This window comes from Thrips palmi, unplaced genomic scaffold (assembly GCF_012932325.1).
Source record: "Thrips palmi isolate BJ-2018 unplaced genomic scaffold, TpBJ-2018v1 HiC_scaffold_7, whole genome shotgun sequence".
In the NCBI taxonomy this organism is placed as follows: Eukaryota; Metazoa; Arthropoda; class Insecta; order Thysanoptera; family Thripidae; genus Thrips; species Thrips palmi.
This window is the reverse complement of record NW_023144634.1, coordinates 3044648-3068030: the sequence shown is the minus strand read 5'-3', so window position 1 is coordinate 3068030 and position 23383 is coordinate 3044648. Positions and strand designations below refer to the sequence as shown.

General features: G+C 59.2%; 1 protein-coding gene and 1 non-coding gene across 2 annotated transcripts in view; one reads left to right on the top strand and one right to left on the bottom strand.

The window, feature by feature from the left end:
- Positions 1-23383, bottom strand: part of LOC117652712 — a 196551-nt gene that overhangs the window by 3739 nt on the left and 169429 nt on the right. The window contains exon 9 of the mRNA XM_034397804.1: positions 838-1062. Coding sequence (XP_034253695.1) covers positions 838-1062 — 225 coding nt within the window. The remainder of the gene's footprint in view (positions 1-837; positions 1063-23383) is intronic.
- Trnal-uaa lies at positions 9458-9541 on the top strand. The gene has a single exon. It is a non-coding gene; the product is annotated as a tRNA-Leu (tRNA).

Here is a 23383-nt window from a genome sequence, read left to right as displayed (position 1 = left end):
CACTCTTGATTGAAAGCGATTAAACACAGACCGTGCGGGTCTCATTAGGAGTGAGGGCTGCGCGGCCCTTTCGAACAGTGCTCTGTCTCTCTCGCACACCACGGGCCGCCCCGTGAGTGCGAGAGAGACAGCAGGAAGGGGCTTTACGACGCACGGCAAGAAGGTGACGCCTCTGACGACTGAATTGAGGCGCCACCCCGCACAGTGGGCCAGAAGCCGGCAGAGGCGGCCAAAACTCTCGACGCGTTTTGAGCTCCAGAGTCGCTAAATGGGACTCGAACCGAACGTGTGACCCCACCAATGGATTGCTCTCCCAACGAGGAATCCATTGGTGGGGTTACACGTTCGGTTCGGGGCCTGTTTAGCGACTCTGGAGCTCAAAACGCGTCTAGAGTTTTGGCCGCCTCCACCGGTCTTCTGGCCCACTGTGCCCGGGCCGGCATCACCCGTCTCTCTCGCACTCATGGGGCGGCCCGTGTAGGCGCGAGAGAGACAGCGCGACGGGAACGACTCTCGGAATCGCAGTTACCCACGAGAGGGGCCGACTGCAGCACGGGGCACGGACGCGGACCCGCCGCGAGCACCGACTCGACCGCGCATCTAGGTCTCCGGCTCCGGTAAGTTCACACCAGTTTTGACAGCTCTCTGGTCGCTGCTTCCGATTGAATTTGTCTTCGTCGCTCTGCCGGTGTGCGAGAGAGACAGGGCAAACAAACACTGTGTCTGCTGGTAGGCAAGGGTTCAGTGGATTCGATTTCGTTCGTTCAAGCTAATGGACCTGCCTGTCGCGGTACTTCTAGAGAGCGCTAGAGACGACACTCTACTCGGCGGACGCACCTTGATTCCAGTGGAGGCTCCGACCATGTTCCTGAGTTGCTGTCGTTGCTGTCGCTGCTGGGCCGAGTCCATCAAGCCCGCGGCCGCGGCGCCCTGGTCCGGCAGACCCCGCTGGTCCCGCTGGTCCCGCCCCTGGCGCGGCAAGTCCTCATCGTGCGACAGGGACAGTCGCGGCTGCTTGCTGGCGGGGCCCTCGTCGCTGTCGGACTGGCTGGGCGCCGGCTGCTGCAACAAGGAACCGACGACACACATCAGAGACGAGCCGACCTTCACCTGCTTGACGCTGAGCCTTGTCATCGGCGTGTAGGTACACTGGAGGTACATTGCGTCGTTTTGCTGAAGAGCCGAGGGCATTGGGTCACGTTGCGCCACGCCTGCCCGCCTGCCTGTGCCCTGCGGTGTAGCACTGCAACGACACGCCCCCGCGCAGCCGCGCAGAGGAGGTTCGGAAAGAGACTATATACTGTGACTACACTGCAGAGTCCAATGTCGTTCAAAATTAGTTCCAAATTGGAATTAAATTCGTTTGGCATGCAAGGATGCGAAGCTTTGGCCGCCGCTCGGTACTTTTCGGCGAGTAGGCGAAACGTGCCGAGGCCTTCCCGAACTCGTCCCGAACCGAAACCCATTTGCGAGTGTGTTGGCCAATTGACGCCGCACCACGCCCACACCGAGGCGTCGGGACGCGGGATTCAGACGTGGGCCGAAAACGGCCATGAAATTCACTTTCCAGCTCCGTCATCGCGGCACTTTTACCGGGCGATCGTATTTCAACGAGCGATCGCGCGAGGAAAAGGCAATCCCGCAAATCACGCGGCGCGGCTCTCTCCGTCTCTCTCGCACCACGGGGGAAAGCCCAGCCCAGCCCGGCGTGCGAGAGAGACAGACGGCCGTATAGGATCGCACCCTTTACCCGGATTGGGCCGCCTTAATGGCCTTTTCATAACTCAACTCCGGGACCTGCTAACCTACGCAGTGCGTGTCGGCCGGTGCGGCTGGCCTACTTACACACTGTAAATCTCCCATTCGCTAATACGAAAGGCTCTACACCGCATCTCCATGCCGCGGCTACGCGCTTTCGTCGCTCTGTCTCTCTCGCACTCGCGGGGCGTCCCGTTCGGGAGCGAGAGAGACAGAGCGACGAGCGCGGAGTCAGCAGCCGTGGGTGCCGCCATGCCGCCATGGGAGTTCTGCAGCCCTGTGTTGTCTGACCCGCATCGCCGCGTCGCCACGGCGTCGCAGCAGCCGTGACTGAGTCTGTCTCTCTCCCTCGCGACGTCCCCGCATTGTAGTCTCATTTAGCGCCCTTGACGAGCAGACGACTCGTGTGTGACTGGGTCGTGACGAGTTCGTGACACGTTCGTCACGGCCTCGTCACGGCCTCGTCGCGCGGCGAGGCGCTTTCGCTGCTTTCATTGTCAATGTCCTCGCCTTGGGGAGTTACTGGGGCGTGGCGCTCTACTCCACTACAAGACGTTCCGATCCACTGGAACCTCCCCCCCCTCTTTTTCCCCTTTTTTAAGAAGATGACTACTCGCCATGCTCTCGCAACAAGTTTTCCTTCGTTTTTCTTTCGAGCGCCCCGGGAGGGAGTCGAACCTCGGTCCGCAGGAAGCGTGGGAAGCCCAATCATCGATATGGAAGCGGTGGCAATAATTTGATCAGCGGCGTGATACGCCATTGCACTCGCGGATGCGCGCAGTGCGTGCACTCCCCCTCCCCTCTCCCTCCCCCTCCCCTCACCCCTCCACCCTCCGCCGGTCCGCGGGGACCTCACGCTCGACCGAAACGATTCGACAAATAACACCAGAAATTCTATCAATAAAAGAGTGGCCCATAAATAAATTAAATTGGGATAGCAGCGCAACCTACAGCGTGGTGGCGGCGCGCGCACTTAGCATAGAACGCGATCGATGGAGGAGAGCGGGGAGAAGGCACTGCACTGCAAGGCCGAGGAGGAGCAGCAAGGCCAACCCCGGCAGCTGATTGTGTCGTTATTGATTTATCGGTCGATACATCGCGGGGAATTTGCTGGGGCTGGAGATTGGACGAGGGGGTGCGCGCAAATATCGCACAGTGGGCCAGAAGAAGACTTGGTGGAGGCGGCCCAAATTCTAGACGCATTTTGAGCTCCAGAGTCGCTAAGCAGGACTCGAACCCGAACCGATTGTGTGACCCCACCAATGGATTCCTTGTTCAGAGAGCAATCCATTGGTGGGGTTACACGCTCGGTTCGAGTCCTGCTTAGCGACTCTGGAGCTCAAAACGCGTCTAGGATTTTGGCCGCCTCCACCGGTCTTCTGGTCCACTGTGAAACGCCCCGGATTGGCTTGTCGAGGGAGATCCGGCCGCCGCTTTTCGCAGTGTGCTTTTACTACATACGGTACCGGGAGGCCCGTAATTAAAAGCGAGCCGGGTAATGGCCTTGGCGAGCCGGATTCGCGGCCCTGACCTCCAGCACTCCGTCTCTCTCGCACTCGCGGGGCGTCCCTCTAGTCCCGCATGCGTCCCGCGTGGGTGCGAGAGAGACGGAGCGACGACACTCAGAGGGGCCGGGCGAGGCGAGGGGAAGGCCCACCCTAACCCACATGCGGTGCCGCGGGTGCACACACACACACACTGACCCGCTCGGAGGGTGCGGTGCGGGCGGGGCGACCAATTCAGAATCGAGCATTGTTTTGGCTCGGCGCCACGACGATGCCAACGTCAACACGCTTTTGTTTTTGTTTTCCAGAGCCGCGGCGCGAATTGTTGTTGTTGTTGTTTGGCGCTGCTGTTTGAGGACGTGCGGTCGTCGCGTCCCCTCGCGCCCCGCGACCAAGACACACACACGGGGCCAAATTGACACGACACTTTTCTCCCTCACACAAAAACTGACTGAGTGCACACACACACACACAACGAGAGAGAGAGAGAGAGAGAGAGAGAGAGAGAGAGAGAGAGAGAGAGAGAGACACACACACACACACACAGTCGCACACACACACACACACTGAACCAATAAAAACCCCACCCCCTCGCTCTGTCGAGGAAAATGATAGGAAAATAAGGGCCATGTGTGCTTTGCTTGCTCTAAGTGCGGAGAGTGGGTAGACCGTGCGTGCGATTGGTGCAATGAGTGCGACGAGTGGTGCAACAAAGGGAAGGGTTGGGACGACTAATTACGACCAGGGCCCATAAATCCCGTTCAAAGCCATTATGCGGGACGACCGCCGCGCCGCCACCGTGTTGCAGTGTAGTTGCAGTTCGCCGTCGCGCGGCTGGAACCTCAACATTTTTACTAACGTTTTCTTTTACGAGCCGCGGCGGCAGCCTGCCCGGGCTCGCCCGCGTCGCAATTAGTTTCACCATCATTGGATAAAAAGCAAAGCAGATATTTTACGAGAAATAAGAGAAAATTGTAAATGTCGAGTTTTTTTTTCTTTTTTTGCAGTGTGGATCCCACCCCCGCTGCCGACGACAAGGGCAGCGTCGGGGTCGTCGCGCGACGCCGTCAGATCGACGCGCGGATAGAGGGACGTGGTACGGACCGCGCGGCGCCGAGCCGAGCCGAGCCGAGCCGAGCCGAACCGAGCCGAGCCGAGCCGGAACAGCACAGTGGACGCGGAACACCGCCGAGGGGGTGGAAAACAGCCTTATCCTTTACCGTCGGCAGCTGGCCAGCAGCGAGGTAGAGAAAATGCACTTGTCCGTAGCCAGCGCGCAGTCGCCGGACAGACCTTGGCGTGACACACTGCGTGACGGACCGCGTGACGAGAGTGTGACACCAGCGTGACGACGGTACACGGCACACGGGTTTAAGAGGTTAACGAGACACGGGCGGGGATGTGCAGACACGCCATACGCCCCTCTGCTGCAGTGGGCGGGTCAGGAATGGTCGAGCCGCCAGCGAGCATGCTAGCTTCTGGTGCCCGGAGATAAGCCCTATGCCCAGTGCACACACACACACACACACACACACACACACACACACACACACACACACACACACACACCACCGCAGAAGGCGGGACGCACGCCACCGGAATCAAGCGTTTTCCGCTGCACGCGCGCTAAAGCCGCTAAAGCGACCTAAAGCGAGCTGAAGCCCGGCCGGCACAAAGGGACAGTCCGTTCTAGGCGTAAGTGATGCTAAGTGGCCGACACACACACACACACACACACAATCTCGGTGGCGCCTGATTGTTGGGTAGGAAAAAGTAAAGTTGGTGGACGCTAAAAGGCGGTTGGCAACGCTAATATCCGCACGCGTGCGCTGCTGTGTGCAGTTGCCACGCGTCACGCGCTAGCTGCGCACGCCCACACTCGGAGGCACTTGAAAAACGCGCCTTTCATCCCGTCAGTGTTTACCCGCCCGGCAGCTCACTCACAGCCGCTTGGATTTGGACGGATCAGGTGGCCTGGCAAAGCGGGCAAAGCGGGCGTGAGAGGGGCCTGGAGGCGCCGCGGGACACCCACCCCTCGCGGGCCTCGCGGGCCTCGGGCTCAGGTTGCTGCCGGAGAAAACGGCCGAGGTGGAGTGCTTGATGTAGGCGGCCCGCGGCGGCTCACCCACTCTACGACCTCCAGGGCCTCCAGGACAACAAACGCCCGCCCACCCCACTGCATCACTGTCACCCCATCGGCCTAGGCGGGCTGCTCCAGCACAGCTCCAGCGTGCTGGAGGCGGTGTCGACTTACGGACCAATCACGGCTCGATTCCCCGCATGGAATGTTTTCATTTGACGAAATTAGCTTTCAAACTTTCGGTCCGTTGAAATAAAACGCCACGAACAGCATCGGGGGTTCCTCGCGCAGCCACACATCATCTGGTGGTGCTGCCGCAACGAATGGGCCACGCCACGCCACGCCACGCCAGGTGCTGACAGGTCACCAACCCCGCGGCGACACTAACAAGAAGTATATATAGTGGTGCGACATCGCGATAAGCTCAAATCCGCCGCCATGCAGGATGCGGCGGGATGCGGCGGGATGCAGTGGGTAGGCCTCGCCTCGGGACACCCGTAAAGTGTGCCAGGGAGAAAAATACCCGCCGCAAAGTGCAAAAATGGGACGCGGAAAATGGCACTCGTGTTTTCTTTTAGCGCCGAGTCGACGTCCAGTCCGGCCAGCCGAAGCCTGACACTTGTATGGCCGGATGTCGCCGTGCGCCTTCGCCTTTGGCTAGCCTTTGGCTAGCCTTTGGCTTGCCTTTGGCTTGCCCCTAGCCTTTGGCTCCTTTGGGGTAGTTGGCCTTTGCCTTTGGCCTAACCTTTGGCTCGGGCCCCTTTTTGGGTTGGCCCCCCCAGAACTCCTTTCCGGGGAATCCGGGGGGCCCCCAACTGGGGAGGGAAACCTTTTGCCCAACAACCAAATTTAAAGGGGGGCCTACGTTCCCTCGGTTTTCCCCCTTCGCATAAAGGGGCCCATCCCCGGGGGAAAGAAAAAACCCCCCAAAATTTGGGCGGCCTTTTCAAAAAAAAGCCCGGGGAGCGGAAGGGCCGTTTGGAGCCAAAACCAATCTATAATGGGGAACCCTCATGCAACCCGTTTTCCCCGCATTAAAAAATTTAAAGGGCCCACCCTCCGTTTGAAAACAACGGGAACCAACCTTAAATTTAAGGGGGCCGGGCGAAATTTTGCAAAAAATGGGGCAGGGCGTTAAGGGAAGGGTTTTGATTGGGGCCTTTCCGGGGCGGGCCCTGGCCCTAAAGTTGTGGTTTTGGGCCAGGGGGAAAAAGCGGGCCCCAACCTAGGCCCTTTTCCCCTCAGGCGGCCCGGGCGCCCGCGGGCCCCGGCCGGCTTGAAAACACCCGGGGCCCCCCTTTTGCCGGGGGGCCCCCCGGGCCCCCCCCTTTTTGGGGTTTCCCCCCCCCCTTTCCTTTTTTTTTCCCTTTGGGGGGGGCCCCTTTTCCCCCCCCCCCCCTTTTGGGGGGAAAATTTTCCCCATAAAACCTTTTTTTCCCCCCCCCTTTTTAAAAAATTTTGGGGGGGAAAAATTTTTTTAAAGGGCCCCCAAGGGGGGGCCCCGGGGGAAAAAAAAGGGGGGCCCCCCCCCAAAAAGGGGGCCTTTTTCCCCCGCCCCCCCCCAAAAAAAAAGGGGAAACCCCCCCAAAAAAAGGGGCCCCCCCCCCGGGGAAACCCCCCAAAAACCCCGGGGGGCCCCTTTGGGGGGGGTTTTTTGGGTTTTGGGTTTTTGGGGGGGCCCCCGGGGGGGTCCCGGGGGAAACCCCGGCCCCCCCCGGGGTTTTTTCCCCGGCCCCCCCCCCCCGGGGGCCCCCCCCCGGGGCCTTCCACAAGCTTGCTCGTAAGAAACCCCCGGGGAAAAAAGGAAAAGGGGGAAAAAAGGAAAAGAACCGCCCCCCCGGGGTTTTTTTTTTCCCCCGGGCCCCGGGGGGGGGGGGGCCGGGGGCGGGGCCCCCCGGGGTTTCCCCCGGCCCTTTCCCCCCCCCGGGGGGGCCCCCCCCCTTTTTTTTTCCCCCCTTTTTTTTTTTTAAAAAATTCCAAAAAAACCCCCCGGGATTGTTTGGGGTTTTTCCCGGGGGGGGGGTTTTTTTTTTTTTTTTTTAGGGCCCCGGGAAGGGCCCCCCCTTCCCCTTTGCCCCCCTTTTTGGGTTTTGGGGGGGGGGGGGGGGGAAAAGGGGGGGAAAAAACCCCCACCCCCGGGGGGGGGGGCCCCCCAAAAAAACCCCCCCCCCCCCAAAAAAGGGGGAAAAAAAAATTTCCCCAAGGAAAAAAAAACCCCCCCCCCCCAATTTTCCCCCAAAAAAGGGGGGGGTTTTTTTAAGGGGAATTCCCCCCGGGGGGAAAAAAAAAAGGGGGGGTTGGGGGTTTTTTGGGGGGGTGAACCTAACCTCAAATTCGAAGCTCCGGGCGACAATGACGTTTGCAAAACGAATGACGAGGCAGGCGTTAATGGGAAGCGATTTTAGTACTCGTCTTTCCGGTGTGCTGGCCGAGCTGGCGGCGCTAGCAGTGTGGTGGCCGCCAGCAACGCGGCGCCTCCTAACCTAGCTGTGTGGTCTCTACTAGGCGGCCCACTCGCGGCTGACACGCTGAACCTAACCCAAATTCGAAGCTCCGGGCGACAATGACGTTTGCAAACGAATAGAGGCAGGCGTTAATGGGAAGCGATTTTAGTACTCGTCTTTCCGGTGTGCTGGCCGAGCTGGCGGCGCTAGCAGTGTGGTGGCCGCCAGCAACGCGGCGCCTCCTAACCTAGCTGTGTGGTCTCTACTAGGCGGCCCGCCGCGGCCCGGCCGGCTCGACCCACAGCCCGGGGCCGTTCCACAAGCTTGCTCGTAAGAAGCGACACTCCCTGCGGTCAGATACGGTCAGTCAGAGCAGAGCGCGAAGAGGTCAGAGAACCAGAACACGCCCACGCGGTAATGGCTTTTTCCAAGTAACGCCTCACCGGCCGGTATGCATTGCGCGTGCGGCGGCGAGGCGGCGCGCGCGCGAAACGAGGCCAAAAGGGTTGCCAACTTAACGGCCGCTTCCCGTTTCCCGCGCGCGCGCCCTTAGTTCGAATTTCCCGCCACGCCAGTGTGCGGCGCAGTGCGGCCAACGTTACGCAAGGCAGCAGGCTTGCATCGGTATTGTTCTGCCGCGACTATGTATCGCTCGCCCAGAAGGGGACAGTGGGGCGCTTCTTTATTGAGGCAGATGTCCTGCCGTCGATAGGGACCTACACCCCCTTCCTTATACGCCTCCGCGCTGTGTGTGTGTGTGTGTGGTGTGTGTGTGTGTGCATTCAATATTGAATGTCCGACGACGGAGGGATGTAGGCGCCGACCAGGGGGAGCAGCGAGTGGACACAAAGGACACATGCCCGCCGCACCAAAGAAAGAAAGATAAATAAAAGAAGAGAATTTCCGAATGTAAATCCTGCCCTTCCGTCCCAAAAATACGAAACGCTACACTTAGCCCCAAAACAACCAGGTTCAAGTAGTATACCACACCGTCATGGACATTCTTTTCAACACATGAATGAAGGTTTGAAATGAAGTTTGTTGTAGCTGGGCAGTCAGTCCCTGCCAGTATCGGCGGCTCTGGCGGTGGAGTGGCGCTTCGCCGATCATCGGGCGCCTCTTTCCGTGGGTTTGCAGTAGAGATTGCATTTAGCATGCCGCTTGGCGCCGTAACGTTTTCCCGCCAAAGCGTGGCCGAGCGGGGCGGGGCGGGGCGGGGCGGGGCGGGGCGGGGCGCACCCGGAAGAAAAGCCCGGCGCAGTGCCGCTCGGGGGGACAAGTCGTGCGACCAAAAGGCCGGAAAGATCGCCAAGTGGATCTGGAGAGTGAAACACCGAACCGCGGCGCCGCGACCGTCCGCGCCCCGCCGCCGGGTCCCGATTGATCGATTCTTGTCTGCGCGAGAGTGAATTAAAAAGTCTCGAAAAAACTCACCGCACCCGCCCGGCCGACGACAGCTCGCAATCAATAAAACAGATAACAACAAACGGCGGAGCAGCGCGATACGCGACCACGCTACAGTGGAGTGTACGTACACACACTGACTGCCAACACAGTAGGCGAGGCCGAGGGGGGGGGGAGCAGACGGGGAGGGGGAACTGCGGCCACGCCGCTCGCCAGCCGACCGACCGACAACTCAGTAGCGGCGCAGCGCGCGCTCCCCACCATGAGTCAGGTTGGCCGAGTGGTCTAAGGCGTCAGATTTAAGCTCTGATCCCCTCATGGGGTCGTGGGTTCGAACCCCACACCTGACATTGTTTTTTTCTCGCGGAGGTATCTGCGTTTCGCTTTAAATGACGATTAGGACCACTATGTTTTGCTTTGAATGACAATTAGGACTACTTTTCTCATGGATTCGTAACGTCATTCGTTATCCCGGCCACCCGAAACAAACGAACGTAATTCTTTTAAAAATGTAAACGAATGCAGCAGGGTAGGAAAGGGCCAGATAAAAGCAGTGGGAGGGACAGTCCAGTCAGTCAGCACCCTAGCAATTACACTGCGCAAATCATGGGCATAATTCCGTCCGGTGACGCCACGCCGCCACGCCACGCTAAGCCACGCATGTCGTCGCCATGACAACGGCCAGGCTGACGCCGGGACGGCTGGGACACCGCGCTGCAGCAATGATAGTGCTTGTCGGCGTGCGCTTCGCGTGCTGCGCGCGTGCTTGGCGTGCTTTTCGCGTGCACTGCACTGCAACGGCCGCCGCGCACGCAACGCAACGCAACGCGCGTGCCAATTGCCACCCAACAAGAGAACGAGGAAAACGGGGGAAAAGAGGCAAATGAAACGAAAAAGGGTTTGACACGAGTGCCGCGATCACGTCAGCCCAAACTCCTCCCACTAGAAGCCGTTGAAAAATATACACGGCGGGTCACTGGCCCTGCCGAACGCGCTAAACGCTCCCGACTCGCTCCCCGCGGAAACGCGAGCTCCACAGCGCAGCGAGGCAATCAAAACTTTCCTTCCGAAAAGGGGAAAAAAGAAGTCCTGGGGAACAGAAAAAGTACAGCAGTGACAGACCAGCCACTCGTCAGCAGGCGTGCCGCCAGGCCAACCCGTACCCGTGCCAACTCCACGGGGTGGCCAACTGCGGGGCGGAAGAGGGGGGGGGGGACGTTCCGCTCGGCGACCGCGCCGTGCCGCCGACATGCCGCCGCGCTTTTGGCCGCGCTGGTGGCTTTTTGGCGGCACTTCCAGTGCCTCCAGCAGGCAAAGCGCAGCGTCACCGCCGCTAAGAGAGCCCTGCCGTCACGCGAACCTTATCCAGAGCCAGATAACAGTGGAGCGGCCGGCCAAGGGTCGCGCACATGTACTTGTCCGGGTTGAGCAGCCCTCCTCCCGGCAGCGCCGCACAACCGCATTGAGACAATCGATACAACCAGGTCCGGGGTTCGAGTCCCGCTGGTTCTCTCTCTCTCTCTCTCTCTCTCTCTCTCTCTCTCTCTCTCTCTCTCTCTCTCTCTCTCTCTCTCTCTCTCTCTCTCTCGGGGGGTTGTTTGGGCGTGCGATAGGGTGGAGTGCACGGGCGATGAAGGGACACCTGATAGGGACCACCTGATAGGGCCCCCCAAGGGGCCGTGCGGCACCCCGAATTTACATACACTCAGGCGCAGAAATATTCACTGTTTATGACATCCCCCACCCTACCTCGAAAGAAACATTTTTTATCACTTTGGGACACTGCACCCAAAAACTTGACTTTGTCAAAAACAAAATCTTCGGCACTTTTTGTTTAAAATACTATTGAAAATTGAAACAAACTGCCCCAAAAAAACGGGGCCAACGAGCTAAACGTACTCTACGGTACTTCCCGAGGGCCCAGGGCGTCCTGGCCGGCCAGGCCGTCTGGACGCCGGGCATTGCGGGCCCCCGGTTTCCCCCGGGGCCAAGCGGCACCCTGGGGGAAAGTCCGTTCCAAGGTCCGCGAGGTGTCATCAAGCGGAAAATCGCCCGGCGGGAAATGTCCCGCCTCTACGAGAGAAATGTCCCACCTCTACGAGGGAAACGCCCCGCATCTACGAGGGAAATGTCCCGCCACCACGAGGGAAATGTCCCTCCCGGACGACATCCGGCGCGCCACGCACCGCCGTGACGTAACACTCCTTATTCGCCGCGACGTTATTTACTTTTTGTGAGGGAAAGGGGCCACGCCGCGCCGCGCCGCGCCACGCCGGGCAGCGGATGATCCAACCGCTATTAAATAGACATAAGGTGCGCGCCTCCCGCCCGTAACAGCGCCATGCACTTCCCTCGCGCCGACAAAAAGAAGAAACAGTCGAATCGTTACAAAGGCCGTTTTACGGATCGCTTGGTGCAAGGCTTGGTGCTGCAAAGCAGTGCCGTGCAAGGCGGCCGTAGAAAGCAGTCCGCATGCAGTGCGGGGCACGCCGGTAGCCGCACTATGGGTGGCCTCCACTGCACAGCATACCGCTCGGCCGAAAACCGCGACGGCCAGCCGAGTGGAGAGACGGCATAGCTATTCGCACGCAACACTATCGGCAGGAAGGCGTTGCCCCGCCCGTTTTTCGACGGTTGTAAATCAGCGGCCGTTGGGCATAAGGACGTAAGTCACATGGGAAACCCATTGAAAATAGGTTGTTCTGTCCGATGACCACTCAAATATCCCGGGCGAAACGCGCACATACTGGACTGCAGACTGATTCCGAGAGTCGTTTTCGGCGCTCTGTCTCTCTCGCACTCATGGGGCGTGCCGAATGGGTGCGAGAGAGACAGAGCGACGAGAACGACCTACGGAATCAGTCTGCTGCAGAGCCCCAGAGGCGTACAGGGGGTGCTGCCGGCTCCGTCCGAAGGATCGTTTTTCATCGCTGTATCCCTCTCTCACCCAAGGGGCGTCCAGTGTGTGTGTGAGAGAGAGAGAGAGAGAGAGAGAGAGAGAGAGAGAGAGAGAGAGAGAGAGAGAGAGAGAGGTCCAGGAGGAGCGCGGTTGCGACCTCGGCGGGGCGTCCGCAGTAAAAGCCGCAGGATGGCATAATTCGTGGCGTTCGGGACGTTTACAGTGTGCTACCCGCCACGCCCCGCCACGGCCGAGGAAAGTTGCGCCCCGAGTGATTAGACGATGAAATTCCCGCCAAGAAAGCGCACGGCGCCGAATTTGCATCCCTCCATAACCCGTGGGCGGGGTTGGCTGCGAAGAAGGGGCGTGTCTGACCGACGCGCCCCGCCTGCGCCCTCTATCGGCGCATCTTCTAATTACGTTGCCCTGCAGAGCCCCGCAGAGCTCTGCAGCCGGCGGTAACGCGGCGGTAACGGCCGCGACCGTGACAAGGAAGGGCCGAGAATGGGAGCGATTCATCACGAGGGCGGTGTGGGCGTAGGGCACGTGTGGGAGTGTGTCAGCGTGCGTTAGGCCCCTGGCGGCCCCTAGGCCCAGTGCGGGACGCGCCCTCGGCCGCGCCTCGAAAGCAATACAGTGCCGGGGCTGGCCGGGGCCCGGGCTCGACTTATGGTCACCGCCGCCCGGTGGCCGAGCGGCGCGCGGCTGGCTGGATGACCGCCTCGTAAGTGGGAGACGGCCCCACAATAAACGGATACTAGTTACATCAGACAAGCAGGCTTGACACGCGCGGCTTACACCGGAAAAAAGGGAGAGAGAGAGAGAGAGAGAGAGAGAGAAAAAAGGGAGATCCTGGCGCCCTTGTCCTTGCTGGCTGTAAGTTTGCCCCAGTAGACTGAATCTAAGAGACGTTTGTGTCGCTCTCTGTCTCGCACCCATACGGCACACCCCATGAGTGCGAGAGAGGCACAGGCAGTAGTCTGCAGTACGCCGAGCGTCATCTCGCCACGCTACTCACTCGCGTGATGACTGCAGCAGCTGCTTCGGACAGCGGGATACTCACCTGGAAAGAGATAAAAATAGGTTGCATTAATGACGGTGCTGTACAGTGAGGACCACTTTTCGTGACGCGCCGCACTTGCGATTACTGTACAGTGCGCACACGACAACGAGCTTCCGGGAGGATTTGAAGAGGATTTGAAGTTCGTTTGAACAGTGGACATGGCTACAGTGTGCGAGTTTGAGGGAAAGCGCAGGGTGTTGTCGACACTGCTGGTTATAGCTGACGGCTAAAAACGAAGCAGATTCATCTGTGGGCTCCAGGAAATCCCACGGGAGCCGCGGTACGGGAGCGTGACAGGAGTGCTTTGCGATTAGAGTTGTGACAGCACAATAGTTGGAGGGACTTCCAGGATGGCCGCGACAGTGCAGTGTCCTGGAGCCTGGAGCCTGGAGCCCGGGGGCGTGGTGAGGTGTAGGGATCCCGAGGGATCCCCGCCGTGGGTTTTACGCCGCTGCACGAGAGCACCTGGAGTCCCTGGAGTCCCTGGGGAGCTCCATTAAAACCAAATATGCCCAGCGTCGGTAAATCAGCCTCCCCCGCGCAGAAGAAACGGACAACGGGAACTTGCAGCGAATCCGAGATTTGGCAGTAACTCAAGTCTGTCCTGGAGTCAGAGGCTGGGGCCAAAGCCTTCATGGCAGGGCCTTCATGCCAGAGGGCTTCATGGCCGAGGCCTTCATGCCAGAGGCCTTCATGGCAGAGGCCTTCATGCCAGAGGCCTTCATGGCAGAGGCCTTCATGGCAGAGGCCTTCATGCCAGAGGCCTTCATGGCTGAGGCTTCCAGCGGCAGAGGCCTTCAAGGCGGGGGCCTTTCATGGCCTTCATGGCACAGAGCATGCATGGCAAAGGGAATAAGAAGCTTTCATGAGCGCCGCGGGTCCCTACCGGGCTAACAAAAGCCCATTAAGGTACCCGCCCATGACCATAGGCACCGGGGCAAGAGGCTGGGCGTCCCGTGACCCCCCGCGGGGTGCCTTCCGAGAAGCAGGGTGCGCCGCCACAGATTCAGATCGGGAAAAAAGGCCCATTCAAGACGCTCGGGCTGACGGCTTGCAGACCAAAGTGCACCGGTTCACGTCCAGTAGTTAGCCTAGTAATATCGCCCATGAGAAAACCTGTCCCATAAATCCCTTCATTGGCACTCGGAGGCGGGATTAAACGGATAATGCGGGAGTTGAACGGCGGAGTCACGCCTCGGTACCAACACCACCATGATGGACGATGGGGAAGCCTCGGCCCGAAGACCGTTTTCGGGAGAAATCACGCCAAAGATGCGCTAGATTGGAGAGCACTGGAACGGATGCGAGATTCAGACGTCAGAGAGAGAGAGAGAGTCACTTCGTGATGCACTTTTTTCCCATTCCGGTTTCGATCTCTTTTTTTTCGTCTCCCTCCGCGGGCGGGAGCCACGCGACCCGAACGACGATGACAAATTCGCCGACATTAAGTCTGGCGCTGCGCTGTGCCTGCACTGTGCGCTGCACCCCCGAGACCCCAAACATGAGCTCCATCGGGCGGAATGGGTCAAATCAATCAGCGCTGTCAGCCAACAAGGGAAAGGGCGCCGTCTTATCTCCGTTTTCCAACCCCCGTTCATTTTCTTTTTAAAGTGCCCGCCCGGTTGGCGGCACTGCGAGCACTGCGGGGCGGGAGGAGAGGGCTTGCGAAAGCGAAGCCCACCCAGGCGGGCTGCTCCACAAAACAAAAGATGAGGCATGGATGCGGTAAAAGGTGAGCGATGATGCAAACGGCGGTGGGAGCGAGCGAGAGGGGTGCTGAGGTGCAACAAAGGGGCCGTTGCCCACACTGCGGCGGTGGTGCCAACCCCTCGCCATGTGACAGTTCCCACTGGCGCTCGCGTGCGCCGCCGGTCTGGCCGTGGGGAGTGCAGACAGGGCGGGACGGCGCGGGACGGCGTCAGGCAAATGTCATTAAGCGTCCCCGGGGACGGCGGGTTGCATCAGACGCGGTTGGAACGCTCTCCACCGCCGAATTCGTCCTAGGCCGAAGCAACTCGTTACCGAAGCGATTAATTCCGGCTGATTCGTTCGTTCGTCGTCTGCTTTGCGTGTCTAACGGCCGCGACGCACGAGACGCTTTGCGTCGCGAGGAGTCCTTTGATCGACTCGAGCGAGGGGGAGTTTGTTCTGATCTGATGCTGTATACCCACTTCTAAAAAAAAACTGCATTTTTGAAGAGATTTTTAAAGGGTTATTTGGGGCAAAACGATGAGGTCCGTTTGAATATTAGCGCATTTTTGACACCTCTTTCACCCTACGATCGACTCGAAACAGAAAAACGAATCGGAAAAGCAGCCGATCAAGGGGAAAGTGAGTACAGCACTGCACTCACGCGCAAGGCCTTCAAGACCACACACGGAACTGAAGCACACACTCCGCCCCAACAAAAGGTCCTAATTACGGTACTGCCGCCCCAGCAGACTGATTCCGAGAGTCGCTCTGTCTCACTCGCACTCATGGAGCGCCCCGTACGGGTGCCAGAGAGACAGAGCAATGCTCCACTCGCCCCGAGACCCTTTGTTTCATCCGCCTCAAAACAGACGCGTCAGTGCTGCCGATTGCTTCGGAATTGCTCGCTCATTTGGCTGCAGCTGGTCTTCCCTCTGATTGGCCGGCGTGACGTCATCGCCAGCCACACGCGTGGCCACGCCGATTACAGTGGCCAAGGTGAGGCAACGGGACCGCAGTGCGGTGCAGTGCGCGGTGCAGTGCACGACCGCCTCCGCCACTGTTCCGCCGCGGCGCTTCCTGGTTGGTTGGCGATGACGACGAAGATCGCGCGATGGATTCGGACGCCTGGGCGCGAAAAAGGCGGTTCGTTATTGTGTTAAACGGTTCGCGCCTCTGAGGCCGCCAGCCTCGTTGCCTCCATTACTCCGCAATCAACTTTTAATAAACGAGGCCAGGGGGCGTGGCCGCGAGCGGAGCGATAGCCCAGCGCTTTACAGACTCGAAAAAAAAAACGCTCCACACGAGAAAATGATGATTGTTTTTATCATTCTGCAGGTCGTGCGAAAGGAGCCAGGCTGCTTGGAAATAAATCAAATCAGTACTCCTTCCCGCCCTGACCGAGTTGACCCCGGCCCATTTGAGTTAACCTCTCTCTCACTCACCGCGCGCGGCCCGCGGGGCCCTGGTACACTCGGCGTGCAAAAGCACTCGTCAGGTCGTGCCGACTGCGTTGCATTCAATAAGCCGCGGCGATAGGTCGATCGACGAAGGGATGCGGACGAACCGAGCGCGAAGCGAGGCGCACTTGGCAATCCCCGCTCAACACCATTACCCGCGCAGTAAAGAACGGCCTGCAGTGGAGGCAACTCCTTTTCGAGATAAGCAAATTGCAATCCTGGCTCGCCGCGAACTTTGACAGCTGGCCGGCAGCTGCCGCGGCGCCTACGCGTCGACGCGCACCTGCGCGGCCACGGCGGCGACCTCGGCCTGCAAATCACCGCCGCGGTGGCCAAGAAGGCCGGGATCAAGTTCGGGAGGCGGCGCACAGTGGGCCAGAAGTCCGGTGGAGGCGGCCAGACCTCTTGGATTGCTCTCTGAACGAGGAATCCATTGGTGGGGTCACACGATCGGTTCGAGTCCTGTTTATCGGCTCTGGAGCTCAAAACGCGTCTGGCGTTTTGACCGCCGGCGCCCATCCACTGACAGCGGTGCGGCCCGCACCAAAAGTCAGTCAGTCAGTCGTGAAGGCGCGCGACGACGGACGCGTCACGGACGCGTCACGGACGAGAGCCGCGGCGTCACGCGACGCGATGAAGACGCCGGGGCCGACGCGGCGACGCGGCGCTGACAGGCAGGCCGTTACGAGGACGCCGCCGGCGGGGAGGAGAGCCAGCCCGGCGTTTTGGGGACGTTAGCGCCGCGCAGTTTCAGTTTATTATTCTTTCCCTGCCGTCTGTCTCTCTCGCACGCGCACGGCACGCCCCGCGGGTGCGAGCGGGACAGAGCGACGAAAGCGCTGTTTGGAATGTGCGAAACGGCCGTCTAATTGGCAGCGCGCGCTGGAGTCTGTGCACTCTAAAAAAAGTTACAGAATTTGTATCATTTTTGATGCGGATTTTTGTATCACCTGCATGGTTACAAATTTGTATAAGTGATACAGAATTTTGTAACAGATGTGCCGGTTACAGAAAATGAATCATTTTGGAGCTTGATAAAGAAATTTGTACATGAAGTTACAATATTATGTTTGTAACATAACCGATACAGAAATTGTAACTGGATACTAAAGTCTGTATCAGCGATTAAAACATAAGGTTTTAACGGCAAAATTGAACAGCAGTGCCCATAGAGACAATTAAACTTAGAGTTTTCATGTGCTTTTATTTTCCCGACTCTGAATAAGAGATTCAGTCTCGTGTATGCTTGGCGGCAAGGCCTCCGTCCCTTACCACGCGCGCCTCAGGTCACCGGCTACCTGCGCCGCTCCCTCCACGGCGTCCGCACAGCGCAGTTGTTAGCGTGGCGGGCCGCCAACCCTGAGTCTGGGGTTCGATTCTCGACTTCTCAGAGTACATCTGGAAAGTTGTGACTCGAAGAATGGCATAACGTCCTTCAATCAGACCAAAGGAGACTACGTTCGACCAAAATTCTCATTTTGATGCTTGATTTGGAAGAATAACGACTGTTTACAAATTTTGTAACCGTTACGAAATTCTGTAACTAAATTACAAGAAAAAAACTGTATCCATCGTGATACAAATTTCTGTAACACATGTTATTGAAAAAATGCGTAACCTGTTACAAAAATTTTGTCTGATTTTTTTTAAGTGTGCACTCTAAAAAAGTTACAGAATTTTGTATCATTTTTGATGCAGGATTTTGTATCACCTGCATTGGTTACAAATATTTGTATAAGTGATATAGAATTTTGTATCAGATGTGCGGTTACAGAAAAAGAATCATTTTGGGCTTGATACAGAAATTTGTTACATGAAGGTTACAATATTAGTTTGTAACATAACTGATACGAAAATTGTAACTGGATACTAAATTCTGTATCAGAGATTAAAACATAATGTTTTAACGGCAAAATTGAACAGCAGTGCCCATAGAGACAAGTTAAACTTAGAGTTTTCATGTGCTTTTATTTTTCCCGACTCTGAATAAGAGATTCAGTCTCGTGTATGCTTGGCTGGCAAGGCCTCCGTCCCTTACCACGCGCGCCTCAGGTCACCGGCTACCTGCGCCGCTCCCCCCAGGCGTCCGCACGGGGCAGTTGGTAGCGTGGCGGGCCGCCAACCCAGAGTTTGGGGTTCGATTCCCGACTTCTCAGAGTACTCTGGGAAAGTTGTGACTCGAAGGATGGCATAAGAAACCCTTTAATCAGACCCACGGAGACTACGTTCGAACAAATTCTCATTTTGAAGCTTGATTTTGGGAAAAATAACGACTGTTTACAAATTTTGTAACCGTTACGAAATTCTGTAACCAAGTTACAAAGAAAAAAAATTTTATCCATCGTGATACAAATTTCTGTAACCTGTTATTGAAAAAGCTGCGTAACCATGTTACAAAATTCTGTACTGATTTTTTTTTTGAGTGTGGAGTCCGTGGCCGCGGGCCGAGAAAAAACCCTTTCTTTGTTTATTTTTCGTCCGGCACCGTCCGGCCGGGGAGGCCCCGTTAGTAAGGGAGGCGTTCGGCTGTAGCGCCCCGCCCCCCCCCACCCCGCCCCCGCCCCCCCCCGCCCCACCCCGCCCCCCCCCGCCCCGCCCCCCCACCCCCCCCGCAACGTGACTACGAGCGCCGCCGGAGTCAATGCGGCATTTAATTCCAACTTTACCCGTATTTATCCCAAAGGTTATGTCTCACTTTGGGCCGGCACTGATAATCCAGGCGATAAGCGAGCCACGCCGCGGACTGCGGGGGAAAGGACGGAGTCGGAAACAATAATGGGACCGATTCCGCCTGTAACGGTCCCGGGAGGTTCACCTTCACCCAGTCGGTGCCGTATCGTTGCCAAGGTGGTACTTTCCGGCCGGTTCCGAGCGATCGCTCCGTCTCTCTCGCACGCTCACAGCGCGCCCCGTGAGTGCGACAGGGACGGCGTCGGCCGGCTGTGCGTGGAACCGACGTGGAACGGCGCGGTCCCGTTCGGACTGATGTCAAAGCGGATCGAAGGCGCGAGCGCGTGATCGAGTGCGGCGTGCCCCGCCCGCCCGCCCCGCCCGCCCCGCCCCCCCCGCCCCGCCCCGCCCCACCCCGCCCCGCCCCGCCACGACTAGGCATGAGGTTGGCACACATTCGCCGCCTATGGCAGAGCGACTTGTTTCCCTAAAACAAACCGGCGACGGCAGTGCTGCAAGAAGGGTTTTGTCCCACGAGTGCGAGAGAGAGAGAGAGAGAGAGAGAGAGACCGTGTGAGGACGGCGGCACGGCGGCTGCCTGGTCGGGGGCGTGCCCATCACGACGCTTCGCATTTTGTGTCTCCCGCGATTACCGCCAGAGAGCGCGCCGATTTCGAACCGTCACGTCATCGCTCTGTCTCTCTCGCACTCACGGAGCGTGCCCCAGGGCCCGCAGGGGTGGGAGAGAGACAGAGCGACGCTCGGCGACGCTCGGCGGGCAGGCAGGGCCGCCCGGCCCGGCCCGCGGTCCTCACGATTTCCATTCTCACAGCATTCCGCAGGGCTGTTGCCCCCCGGGCTCGGCTTGGCGCGAGGCTAGACGCGGTACGCCTAGTCCGGCTGCTGCCGCGGGTCGCACAGCCGCCGTGTTTCGTCTGGGGGACGTGTGGTTTCGCAACTCACTCTGCCAAACGCCGCAAAAAAAAAGTTACCTTCAGCAATTTTTTCAAAATGGCGGTCGAAAGCAAACAGTGCTTGGTGCACTACTCGTTCCGGAAGTGCGAATATACGTGTCGTGCGCGCGCAGTCGGCGTGCCCCACACTGTAATCTGCATGCCAACACAATGAGGGATTGTCCGCGGGGAGGCACACTGCAGAGCACTGGGGCACGGCCGGCCCGGCGACGCAGAAGCCAGCAAGTGCCGCGCTAAGCCGCACCGGTTACGGTGTGCCAGCTCGCACGACCGGCTGTTGTTGCTGTTGTGTTGTCTCACTCGCACTCGTGGGGCGTAACGCAAGGGTGCGAGAGAGACGTAGCGACGAGGCGGGACTCTGCGGAATCTCTCGGCTGCCGACCGCGAATAACGCACTTCGCGCATCGTGATGCTATCATATCAATGAGGAACACTCACTCCGACACACGCACACACGCACGCACACACACACACACACACACACACACACACACACACACCACACGAGCGCAGAGTGGTACTTTCTCGACCCGGAGACACCACACAACACAATGGAGCGTCCGCGAAACTGAGTTGAAATGCTGAGAACGATCATCGCGATGCGAGGATGAAGATTACCCGGCGCGTGAATGGCGAATCAGACACGGCGGGGTGAAACTCGCGAGCAAAAATAAAAACAACAAAAATAAGAGGAAAAGTAAAAACGAAAAAAACAACAACAAGACTAGGCGTTACGCGTCCCGTGGTGGGCGGCGGTCGGCACGCGAGGTGTGTGCCGGTCTCGCCTCCGTCTCGCCAAAAGGCACCGCGCCGCCCCCTGTCTCTCTCGCACTCTCGGGGGCGTTCCACGGCGGCGCGAGAGAGACAGAGCACTGGGTCGCGAACCGGTACGGGACGGGGCCGACACCAGGCGGTGGCAGGGCGGTATACGGGGCGCGCGCTCATCCATCAGGGGCCCAGGACCCCTATCTGGAGATCACCTCTCCGCAGACCGCCTCCCAGCTCGGCGCTCTGTCTCTCTCGCACGCCTCGCACGCCCTGGCGTGCGAGAGAGAGACGGGGCGTAGTTGGAAAGCAGCCTGGTGGGCCGGCCGGCCGGGCCGTCCGCAAAAACAGGGAGGCGGCGAATACAGGACACTGTAACGACGTCACGCCGGCGCCCAACAACAACAACAACAAGGCGGGCGAATCCTCGAATCGCCATTACGACAGCGAGTGCGCGAGCAAGGCGGCGCGGCGGAGACTTGCACGGGCGGTGGGACAAGAGCGACACGGCCCGGGCGGCGCACAGTGGGCCAGAAGACCGGTGGAGGCGGACAAAAATCCAGTCGCGTTTTGAGCTCCAGAGTCGCTAAATGGGACTCGAACCGAACGTGTGGAGAGCAATCCATTGGTGGGGTCACGCGTTCGGTTCGAGGCCTGTTTAGCGACTCTGGAGCTCAAAACGCGTCTAGGGTTTTGGCCGCCTCCACCGGTCTTCCGGCCCACTGTGCGGCGGCCGGGCGGCGCGCTGCGAGTTGCGGTAGCGGCGGTAGCGGCCGCCAGCCTACATCCACAGCACTAATCATCTGTCCGTCCGTCTGTCCGTCCGTGCTCCCTTTCCTGCGCAGGACGCAAAAGGGCGTCCCGTCCGGCCTGCAGTGGACTGTGCAGCGCCTGCAGCGGTCTGTGCAGCGCGCGCCTTCCTGGGTTTTGTACGTCTCGCGGACACCTTCCACCGCCTTCCACCGTCACGCGCCCGTTGCGTCACCGCCGCCCAGAAGTGGAGCGAAGCGACGTCCAGGCGCTTCATTAGGGGCGCAGTCCCCGTCGATTCGTTGATACGCAGTCCCCCGGGGCTCGTTCCTCTTCGCGCGGGACGACAGTAGTTCCTCTCTCTCTCTCTCTCTCTCTCTCTCTCTCTCTCTCTCTCTCTCTCTCTCTCTCTCTCTCTCTCTCTCTCTCTCTCTCTCCGAAGTTCGGCGCTGTCCTATTGAATGGGCCCGCCGGCTCGGAGTTCCCAGCACCGTCATCACGCCTAGCTCGTCCCTACGCGCCGCAATTTCGGCGGGGCTCGTCAGAGCACCGTACTTTTCGCGAGGGCGCGCGGTGTTTAATCGAGCGGGCCCAACGGGGCCTCGTCTTCGTCCGCGCAAAAGAGGGAGAGAGAGAGAGAGAGAGAGAGGAGAGAGAGAGAGAGAGAGAGAGGAGAGAGAGAGAGAGAGAGAGAGAGAGAGAGAGAGAGAGAAGCGCGAGGGAGGCCCAGGCGATTCCGAACTGCGTTCACTGTCTCTCTCGCACCCCTGCGGTACGCCCCGTGAGAGCGAGAGAGACAGAGAGGCCTATTCGGGCATTCAAATGTCTAGCCCGATTGCGTCGGATCACGAACAGCGATCCACGCGGCGCGGTACACTGTGATGGACTCCAAGGCTGTCCGAATCCGACGAGGCCCTGGCTGGCCGAACCCGTTGGGATGAATCCTCGGGGGGAGTTTGTCGCTACGACCGGCAACACCGGAAGCAACGCGCATGTTTAGCGTCCCTGCGGCCCAATTCGAGTGTGCCGCCAGCGATGCCTCAACCTGCTGACCCATCGTGAACCAGTTAGGCAGTGCTGCGCCGCGGCGCCGCTTCGTGTGTTGTTTTTGGTCCGCTGCCACACCACAGATGAGTCTATTTGCGGTTCAGACGGCGGCGGCGTGGCGGGGCGTGGCGAGGCGGGGCGTGGCGCAGCGAGGTCACGGAGCACCTGAGTCAAGGTTGGAGAGGAAGGGCTCTCCAAGGATGCGCCCTCTTCCTTCTGGAAGTGCACCACATAGACCAAAAAAGGCTGGCTGCCCTTGAACCGCGGCGAGGGAAGCCCCAAACCAAGCGGGCACGGGTGGCTAGCGTGTCGGCGAGCCCTTCCGAACCACCACACTGCATGCCAGGTGTTAATGAACCGGAATCCATCCACTCGTTGCGCAGGCCGAAACTCAAGCCGCGTGGACCAAGGCGTAGACGCCCTGGCGGAGCGCGAGTGTTCGTCGGTCCGGCTCTCTCGCACCCCTTCGGGACGGCCCGTGAGTGCGAGAGAGACAGGGCGACCCAGTTCAGCCCGCACAGCCGGGGCGGGACGGCCCACTGTAATCAGCGCCACAATGCTACGCGGCCAAGTTCGCGGGCCGCGGGCAGAGCATTAGCGCGCAGAAATCCCACAGACTAATTCAGCACACTCTTTTTTGCCGCTAGCGCCGCCCTTGCCTATTCTCCCTCCGAAAGCCGAGCGGCCGCGGCATTATTATTTGGCTTGACGCGGCACTCCAAGGGCCAGAGGCTGCCAGAGGCCCGGCGCCTCATTCGGGTCAAAAATCGGGCATGGCTCCGTCTCCCTCGCACCCTTATGCGACGCGCCGTGAGTGCGAGAGAGACAGAGGGAGGACGCGGCCGGCGTCGTCGCCATTGTTGTATTCATCAAGC